The sequence below is a fragment of the Diabrotica virgifera genome, chromosome 4 (genome assembly GCF_917563875.1).
Source record: "Diabrotica virgifera virgifera chromosome 4, PGI_DIABVI_V3a".
NCBI classification, from domain to species: domain Eukaryota; kingdom Metazoa; phylum Arthropoda; class Insecta; order Coleoptera; family Chrysomelidae; genus Diabrotica; species Diabrotica virgifera.
In genome coordinates this window covers 61,251,732-61,262,724 of record NC_065446.1, presented here as the reverse complement: position 1 = coordinate 61,262,724, position 10,993 = coordinate 61,251,732, and the positions used below count along the sequence as shown (strand labels likewise).

The 10,993-nt window shown below is 29.3% G+C and overlaps 1 protein-coding gene across 5 annotated transcripts in view; it reads left to right on the top strand.

The window, feature by feature from the left end:
- Positions 1-4,064: 4,064 nt before the first annotated feature.
- The window catches only part of LOC114338015 (probable chitinase 10), a 172,932-nt gene continuing 166,003 nt past the window's right edge, over positions 4,065-10,993 (top strand). For 3 of the 5 annotated variants that reach the window (XM_050649142.1, XM_050649143.1, XM_050649144.1), the window contains exon 1: positions 4,065-4,199. In XM_050649142.1, the coding sequence (XP_050505099.1) occupies positions 4,148-4,199 (52 nt within the window). In that variant the 5' untranslated portion in view covers positions 4,065-4,147. The remainder of the gene's footprint in view (positions 4,200-10,993) is intronic. The other 2 variants (XM_028288594.2, XM_050649141.1) reach the window with 1 other exon arrangement.

The window sequence follows — 10,993 nt, the reverse complement described above, 5'->3', positions numbered from 1 at the left end:
GCCTGTTATTCGTCTAACTCGACTGGACTAATATACCATTCTCGTAAATGAGTCCCAACATCGTCCTTAAGGTGATACAGTAGCGATCAACAGGTAGCCAAAACGCGTTCCAAGATTGCGGCTATAATTTTAAATATTTTTCGAGATATTTGGCACACTTATTCGTAATATAATAAAGAATGGCGGTACAGAGCCCAATTTGAAAAATATATTAATATGTGGAAATTACTCTGTAATTAAATACAATATTAAATAAACGAGCCTGTACCGCCATTAAGAAGAACAAAAAAATACACTTTCTTCAAATAAACTTTTTTATCCGATGCCTAGATTTTATGTCATTTTGGAACTACTAATGAAATAAAAAATTTTAGTAGTTCCAAAATGACACAAAATCTAGGCATCGGATAAAAAAGTTTATTTGAAGAAAGTGTATTTTTTTGTTCTTCTTAATGGCGGTACAGGCTCGTTTTTTTAGTATTGTATTTAATTACAGAGTAATTTCCACATATTAATATATTTTTCAAATTGTGCTCTGTACCGCCATTCTCTATTATATTACGAATACGTGTGCCAAATATCTCGAAAAAATATTCAAAATTACAGCCGCAATCTTGGAACGCGTTTTCGCTACCTGTTGATCGCTACTGTTTCCTCTTAATATCTTTCTTTCAAAGGTATTAATAAGGGTCATTGTCTTTTCAGTTATGATCAATGTTCCTAAGCCATTATAATATATTTCCATTACACCGAAGTGTGTGAGCTGTTTTACTACGCGTATATAGGGTGAGGCAGATAACTGGCTTATTAGAAATATCTCGAGAACTAAAGGCAACAGAATCATGAAAATTGGAATAAAGGGGTTTTGAAGGATGATCTATTAATACGTTATACCGGAAGTTGCTTATAACTTCGTTTTTTAAATGGGACACCCTGTAAATTGTTACATTTTTGAATTCTCCTCAATATCTTCTTTCTTAAAATATGAGGTTTTGTAATATTATACAGGGTATTTTAAGAGATATTTACGTTTTTTATTAATTTCGTAGCAATATTAACACCCTGTAGAATTGTAATAATTTGACAATAAAAACTCTGCTTACTTTCAAGTGATTTTTAATATAGTCCATTATTGTTAAGAATCATTAGTATAGCTAATTTTGAAATTTTAGTATACAGGTTGGTCGAAACTCGAAATGAATATGATCTGAGTTTTTTTAAATGGAACACCCTGTATTTTAGTATTGTAATGCAATCATATTTCATAGTACTTTTTTATTTTATAAGTATTCTCTATACCTAACTTCTTTAATTTGTGAGTTATTTATGATTCAAGCTAAATATTAATTGCAAAAAAAATACGTAAAATTTTATTAGGTTGGCCGTTAAAATATTCAATCACAAATAATTTTTCAGAAATAAATATATATTAATCCAGACTGATCCTTAAAATGACCAATAATGGTTTAGCTATCAAAATACCTACGTAGTTAAGATTGTTGGTACGATTAACAATTAAGCGCAAATTAAAGCCGTTAGGTATAGGGAATGCTTAAGAAATAAAAAAAGTACCATAAAATATCATTTCATTACAATACTAAAATACAGGGTGTCCCATTTAGGAAAACTCAGAAAATACTCATTCCGAGTTTCGACCAACCCTGTATACTAAAATTAAAAATTTAGCTATACTAATGATTCTTAACAATAGTAAAATATATTAAAAATCATTTGAACGTAAGTAGAGTTTTAGATGTTAAACTATTGCAATTCTACAGGGTGTGAATATTGCTACGAAATTAATAAAAAAAATAAAAGATATTATCTTTTAAAATACCCTGTATAACATTACAAAACCTAATACTTTAAGATAGAAGACATCGAACAGAATCCAAAAATGTAAAAATATACAGGGTGTCCCATTTAAAAAAACGAAGTTATAAGCAACTTCCTGTATAACCGGAAGTAGCAAATAGATGAAAATATTTTCATTAAACAGATAACTTTTCAAAACCCGTTAATTCAAATTTTCATGATTTTGTTTGCCTTTAGTTCTCGAGATATTTCTAATAGGCCCTTTATTTGCCTCACCCTGTATAATGTTAGCATCTTCTTTTATCAAATTCTGCAAGTTTTGTTAGTTCCTTGCTTGTATTAGAGATATAGTTATATCTATGTACGTTGACAGCTAACCCTTATTCCTTTCGCATTTTCTTTAAGCTCCACATAAAGCTCTATGTCTCTTGCGGTTTTTACCATCAAGTATACGCCATCTCCGTACATTACAATTTGATTAGATTTATTAACAATAAATTTTTGGGTTTAACACATTTTTCTTATTACATATTGCATACATATATCAAACAGAGTCGGTGCCAGCATATCTCCCTGTTTCAGTCCTTTAGTTTTTTGGAAGGGATCTGTCAACTGATTTTGAACTCGTACTTGCGCTTCTGTGTGAGTCATGGTGGATTGAACTAACGTTACCAATTTCATTGGTAAACCAAATTTTTGTATAATTACATTTTATCTCTATGTATGTTAACATCATAGCTTGTCGAAAATGTACAACGATTTGGTAGATATCTATGTCGTGCTCCCAGGTTTTAGCTAATATTTGTTTTACGTTGAATAGCTGGTAAATAGTACACCAGCTTAGTCTGAATCCGGCCTGGTATTCTCCAATGATTTGTTCTGTGAAGCGACTTAATCTCTTGTTTATTATCCACGTAACCACCTAATAATTAACAAGGAGTAAGGGTATGGTTCTATAGTTTTTAGTCATAGCATGCATATAATTGCTTTTCTTCTAGTCTCCTGGAACTTTTTTTGTGTTCTACACGCCTGTTATTAATTTTTGGAATTTATCTATCAGTGTGTGTCCTCCATTTTGAGAATTTCAGCTGGTATGTTAGTTGTCAATCCCTGGGGCTTTATTATTCTTCAGCGCTTTTCTAAAACTATCGTGGGTAGAACAGTTCACAAACAAAGAGGTTCTCAGAAGGATGAATAAAGAAATGGAAAACAAATAATATAACCAAAAAATAAGAGAAATACAGCTTGCCCCAATTGATTATATCGGGAAAGATCCAAGAAAAAGAAGCATAGAGAAAAATGCAGAATGGCGCTTAAGGAAGAAAATTGTTTGATAGTCTTGTTCAAAGTGGAGATAGGGAAAACACGCTATAGAGTTTACATGTAATAGTCACTGGCGCCCATATAAAAAATTTTCAGGGGGGGGCAGACGTGAAGATGTTGCACATTATATTTTGTATACTTTGGATAACCGTATATAGTATCCAGCACCTGAAAAGCTAGGAGGGGCACGCCGCCCCCCTGCCCATGGGTATGGGCGCCCATGGTAATAGTAGGTATACATATTGAGACAATTATTATGTCACCAGGAAATGATGAAGTTCCACTAAATACTTTTATTAAACGCAGTATTTTAGTTTACTTACATCTTTTACAACTAATATTTGTAATTATTAATAATAAAGCACAAACAATATTGTTTTAAACAATAAGTTTTTCAATTAAAAATCTTTTAAAAATATTTAATTTACAAATATTTGCATTAGGTTGAAAAACTTAGTCTTTTATTTAGCAGATGCCGCTACGCACCTACTTCCTTCTCGTCAGTTGCAATGGGGGATTAATATGTCGAAAAATGTTTACCTGGACAAGAGAAAGCAGCCTATGCAGTCTCTGATGAACCTCTAACAAGAGGTGAAATCGTCGATAAGAGTGCTCACTGCACTCTCTGATCTAAGTAAAAATTAAGACAGTTTTGGCTTCGCTTTGCAACTGAATAAAAATGGTATACATTTTTATTTTTAATATTGTTTTAGTTTCTAAATCTACTGCGTATATGTGTACTAGTTATTAATAATGATAGACAGTACACAGTGTAATAGGAATATCCTCTAATCCCATATTATCATGTATCAATCACACAAAAAGATTAGAAATTGATCTTATCGCCCGAAATTCGTAACAAATATTCTTCTCAACGGATTAGCAAAAGTTTAGATATGAATGCAAATATTGTTTGCTTTTTTAAAGGTATATATAAAAGTAAGTTTCTATAATCCACTTGTTTACTAACACTACTATTTCAGATAATTACCGAACAAAAATCAGTATTATGAAAGTTACCGGTACTTTGGTGATACTTAGCGTTTATTTTGTGTTAAGTAGTAAGTAAATTTCTACAATAATATTTTTTAAACAGTAAAATTTCTTTTGATTCATAGCTTTTAATTTGGAACAACTATTTATAATAAAAACTTTCGATGTTGTGAAATATAGAGGTATTTTACTCTTGAGCGAAATTCATATATTTGGACATACCTCGTATGAAAAAGATAAAATTTGATATCTCATGGTTGCATCTTAGGTTTTATATCATGCGGAGCATTTTATGAAGAATAACTTTTTTCGAAAAATTGATATTATAAAAGATTCCAAAATGGGTTCCACATTACGCAGACATACTGTATAAGAGCCCAGAAAATTGATTAATTTGTATAAAGATTTTATTGATATGTTTTGGTTTTGTATTACATTTTTTATCTTCAAGAAAAAAGTTGAATTGCGAGAATGGGTTTCTGACATACAACCGCTCATAATTGATTGTCATATATGTCAATAGTTATAAACAATAGGATGGTAATATTCAAACCGTTATTATTGTTTTATTTCGGTACTCTTTCTCGATACAAATTTTCATATCTTCAAGAGACTCCTAACATATATTATATTATATCTAATAATAAAAACGATCATTATTACGCGTGAAAAATACCAACAATATCAAAAAAAACAAGGTTAAAGAAAACAGAAGTTCAAAAACGGTATACGTACAAATTTTTTTCATTTTTTTTTGCAAAGTAACTCGAGTGGGGCCACCTAACTAACTTATTACTAAATGCCAAAGATGCTTTAGTTTTGTTGTAGTATTTATATTAATTTATTAATAACAAAATAAAACTACATATTTTTCCGATGCTGTGGTGTTTTTTTTTAGAAAAATTTGCCACACGTGTACCTTTTAGCGTTTCAAATGCAAATATTATCATTTGAAAGCTATATAATTATTTAAACAATCTTTGCTTAAACAAATTAAAAATTTTTATAATAATTTATTTTTTACCGGACGGCGGCGGACTGAACGATTTCGGCGGGTCTGATTTCGCCCCAAAACAATATCGCACCTCCGCTCAAATGGTTTTGCAACTAAAAAAAAAATAAATAGGTTTTATTGCACCAAGAGCTTAATAAAACTACAAAATCTTATCTCAAAAAGTGTTACATTTATAGTTCAAGTAGTTCTCGTTAGATGCCACTATATCATAAGTCATTATACAGGGTGTAACAAAAATACAGGTCATAAATTAAACCACATATTTTGGGACTAAAAATAGTTCGATTGAACCTAACTTACCTTAGTACAAATATGCACAAAAAAAGTTATAGCCCTTTGTGAAAATGGACTTGTGGCATTCTTATGGCAGGAACATCTAAAAGAAAAATTATAGTGAAATTTGTGCACCCCATAAAAATTTTATGGGTGTTTTCTTCCATTAAACCCCCCCAAACATTTGTGTACGTCTCAATTAAATTATTATTGTGGTACCATTAGTTAAATTCAATATTACTAAAACTTTTTTGCCTCTTAGTATTTTTTCGATAAGGCAGTTTTTATCGAGTTGAGGCTTATTTTTCAATATGTTTACATAAAAATTTTATGGGGGTTTTGTTCTTTTAAACCCCCCAAATGTTTGTGTACGTTCCAATTAAAATTTTACTGCGGTACCATTAGTTAAATACAGTGTTTTTAAAACTTTTTGCCTCTTTGTATTTTTTCGAAAGGCACCTTTTATCGAGATGTGACTTCTTTTTAAATATGGTTCAAAATATCCCTAAAAATGTAAATCATAGATAAATGTTCATATTATTACTAAGTGTCCATAATCGTACTTAGCCATATACAAATACGTGGTGGATTTGACAAATATTCGAAATATCTCGATAAAAACTGACTTTTCGAAAAAATACTAAGGGGTAAAAAAGTTTTAAAAACATTGTGTTTAACTAATGGTACTACAATAATAATTTAATTGGAACGTACATAAAAGTTTGCGGGGTTTAAAAGAACAAAACCCCCATAAAATTTTTACGGGGTGTCCAAATTTCACTATAATTTTTTCTTACGATGGTGCTGCCATTAGAATGCCACATGTCTATTTTCAATAAAAAATCTCCAATAGCTTTCGATACATTCGAAAAAATCGATTTTTATTTTGTAATTTAAAAGGGCTGTAACTTTTTTTATGTGAACATTTGTACTAAGGTAAGTTAGGTTCAATCGAATTATTTTTGGTCCCAGAATATGTGATTAAATTTATGACCTGTATTTTTGTTACACCCCGTATAATTAACCAAAATCAACAGTGCACCGAATATAAATAGTGTCACATATCGACTTGTGTAAGCCATTTGTCCATCTAAGATGTGTATAAAGCGTCGTTTGTCGAGTTAAGACAGTATATATGTGATTACTTTATTCAAATCAATCTGCATATTATGTGTTCAAGAAAAGTGACACATTTATCACTTATTTATCTTTTTTGCAGTATTTTTTGTTTAATGTTGTTATTTGTATTCAAAGTTACTTACATCATTAAAAAGTATAAGTCTGTTAAACAGATAATAATAATGATATTATATTCTGTACTACAAGAGCCACTTTAGAAAAATAGTATTTCGTAAATTTTTCGTTATTTTATCTGCATGTTGTCACAACTCAAAGAAAATATTTTTTTTTAATATTTTTAGCAGAATTGACACACTATTTTGTAGAGTTTCAAAAACCGTTGTAACTGACTAAAATAGTTATTGTACTAATTTTAATAGTTTTTGAATTAAACCCGGAAAAGTTCTAGCACAAATTTTAAATGTCGTTTACTCGATACTTTGCTTTTTTGACTTATGACACTGTTTGAGCGGAGGTGCGATATGTCATCTGTGTTTATATTTTCGTGATCAAATTTATTTATATTAAAAATTTACCATTATAATGTTTTTCGTTATAATCGTAAAAGTATAATTGCACACACAGGATAGATTAATAATAAATCACGCAATTTTTCTTGATACTTGAATATTATTATATTTATCTATTAAGTTTACGTCAAGATTAAATAAACACAGTTAAATCATCACAATTAATACTTAAGCGCAAAAAACGAGTGATAGTGAGCATGTAAGTAATTTCAACGAAACAGATAAAAAGATTTTATCTTTTAAAATATATCACATTATACAGAGAGAGTCTGTAACTTGGAATAAATTCAATATCTCAAACACTAATAATTGTTTTTTTGAAAAATGCTCAGACCCGTCGATTAGTATTTCAAATTGTCGTTTTTGACATACAATGATAATGTATACAGGGTGCCCAATATAGAGATATGATGTCATCGTTGATTTTCTTAAATGGCAACACTGTCAGTTTGATAGCTATTTTGATAGCGTGTGTAAAGTTATACACAACTGCAAAATATCAAATTTTTATTCTCTACCATTTACAAGATAATAGAAAATAACAAAGTTATATGTATCTGTAATTTGGAATAAATTCAATAATTAAAATACTAATTGTTTTTTTGAAAAATGCTCAGACCCGTCGATTAGTGTTTCAAATTGTCATTTTTGACATATAATAATAATGTATACAGGGTGTCCCAAATTAGAGATATGACGTCATCGTTGATTTTATTAAATAGCAATACTGTCATTTTGATAGCTAGTTTGATAGCGCGTGTAAAGTTATATACAACTGCAAAATTTCAAATTTTTATTCCCTACCATTTACTTACAAGATAATAAAAAATAAGAAAGTTATGAAAAACAAGTAAGTAATCAAATAATAATTGAATTATTTCAATTAATCAAATGCTCATAACGTTGCCCATTGACAATTTGACAATAATAGAGGGCAACATTATGAGTATTTGCTTAATTGAAATAATTAAATTCAATTATTATTTGATTACTTTTTTTTTCATAACTTTTGTTATTTTTTATTATCTTGTACATAAATGATAAGGAATAAAACTTAGAAATTTTGCAGTTGTGTATAACTTTAGACACGCTATCAAAATAGCTATCAAAATGACAGTGTTGCCATTTAAGAAAATCAACGATGACGTCATATCTCTAAATTGGGACACCCTGTATACATTATTATTGTATGTCAAAAAGGACAATTTGAAATATTAATCGACGGGTCTGAGCATTTAAAAAAAAATTAATGTTTGAGATATTGAATTTATTCCAAATTACAGACTCTCTCTGTATATACAGTGATGAGCACGATAATAAAGAGATATCGCGAAGGCAAACTAGCCTAATAAAATAAAAAAAAGTCAAAATGTCAAATCGTACAGGTTAAAACAAACTATATATCAAAGTTTAGGTGGGCACAAAAGATATTTTCAAGAAAGTATCCAAATCATACAAGGGGATCATTGTTTAAATAATTAAAAAGGGGTCATTTTTGCAAAAAAAAATACTTTTTTAACTGCTGAGGTAACTCACTTATTAATGAAGGTATATGGGATTTTTTTCTTCAAAGTTAAAGGGTAAGTCTTACACATAAGACTTACTAAATTAAATTTGACCCCCTATTTATTTATATTTATAATTGTATATAAAATTTTAAAAACAAATTTGCAAAAAATTATTTTTAGCGTTTTAAATAAGCACTATAAAATATCTTATTTTACAGACTTAAGTTGCGCTATGTTACCAGTATTAACCAAAAAAAAAATTGGTTGAAAAATATTTAATATTTTTTGAGATATTGAATTTGTTTATTAAATGTTACTATATCTTCAATTGCAAAAACGCGGTTGTTGCCAAAGAAATATTCACCTGCTTAAGATCTCGTTATTTTTATTTTTATGTATATTTTCGATAAATGTATTGATAAATTCAAATTTCTGTTAAACTCCCCCCTAAAATGGCATTTGAAAATTATTCAAATTTGTTTATATATATATTTTTTTTATAACGTCGCGGGGATTAAGTATTTTGAAATGCCGTTTCGATAATTGGGTTCCTGGTAATTTTTTACTAATTAACAAAATTTTTTGTCGTTTTTTCTTCTTCTTTTTTTCTTGGAGTTATATTACTACGGCCCCTTTTAGGGTTAAATTTTATTAAGAATCTCGAATCTCTGAGTTGTAGATTCTAGACCTAAAAATATTAAGATTTAACTAAAATCTCTTAAATAAAATGTGGCTACTTACTGTGTAGGAAAAAATAGTAGAGGTGGGAAATGATGGGCATTAACCTATAAAACATTACCACTTACGATAGTTTCACACCTTTAGAAGTAGCTACGCGCTAGTTGAATTTAGCCATAGATATGACATTAACGTGGCATTAACACTTTTTTAATTTTAAATAATTTTGACGAAGCTGTTAAAACGAATATAATGAGTGAGTTTGAAAGCAAGGACGTCCATAAATAAATCAAAAACAAAGATTATGATTAATGACTTAATAATTTTAGTTTAATTTTTAAAATATTTTTATTTAATAAATAATTTAAAAATTAAACAGGCACAGTTTCCCATTTCCTCAGGCAAAAAATATTCAGCTACTTCCTTGTCATACTTATTTCCAGTCGAAACGAAAAAAAAGCTAAATATCTAAAATTGAGAAACTATTTAAGTGGTCATGTCCTATTATAGGTTTACACCAAAAATGTACAACCTCTGCTAGTTTCATATATTTTTATTTCACAACGCATTATGTTGTCCACCTTTTGCGTTATTTTACCGGTTCTTACCACGCTCATCACTGTATTTAGTACCTGTTATGTATTTGCCTTTATGAAAAGGGGCAAAATTAAATATGTATGTGTGAAATTTAAACAAGTTTTGCTATCATAATAAAGATTAAAATTTTTATAAAGTTAACTGTTATGTTTATACAGGGTGTTTCATTAACAATTGTGTATATCGTAACTGGAGAAACCTTAGCACAAAATATAAAGATTTAACCCAAAACACTTAAATAAAATATTCTTCCTTACCGAGATAAAGAGTGTTTTGTATTGCAAATATTCTAAAATGATTTTAGACCATTGTTTTGACACCTTCCAATATTTTTTGTTCAAACTTGACAAACAGCTTACACATGTTAGGATACGTTAACTAGCGTTAAAAAATAGTTTTCCGCTGTTACCAGAGGCGTGCTGTAGGGATATATATTTAATTTTCGCCCCTTTTCCCCCTCACAATGTACGCCACTGTCGTAATAATTATTTCAGCATGTTGTTTGATTTCTTGTATCTTTTTACATAAATACCATCCTTTTGTCTCAATGCCATAGAGTAAATAATTTTCAAGTTATTTGCGTTTTAATGTAATAGATTCTATAAGATTATTTATTTTACACACATAATCTTATTGAATGTAGTTTAAAATTATTATTAATAGTAGGGGAGCAAAGTATACTAAATTTGCAGTCACTCGAGCGCTTTGGGGACCTATTAGGTTATGAATAGTAGGTCGTAAAACCAAAAAAAGTTAAGTAACGTTTTCCGTTTTAGTGGGCGCTTGCCATTTTTTAATTTAATTTTCCATTTCCAACAATCGTTTTTTCCGATTATAACGCCATCTATGCATAATTCGAAAAGTGTTTCGAATAAAAGTTACTTATTTGTTCGTAAGGAATTCAAATCTGCAATAAAAAAGGAGAGCTCCTATTTAAGATTTTAAAGTAGCCTCCACACCACCTCCGTGGGAAGTCGTGTTTGGTATCATTCGATAGATTTTTAAAAAATATTGAGCAATTATTTTTTAGTTTTTCGATCTGTCATTCATTTCGCGACATATTCGCTTTTTTGTGAAACTTTGGAACTCACCCATTTCCTTACACCCTTCTCAAACCGTCAGATTTTGAAATATACACTCTT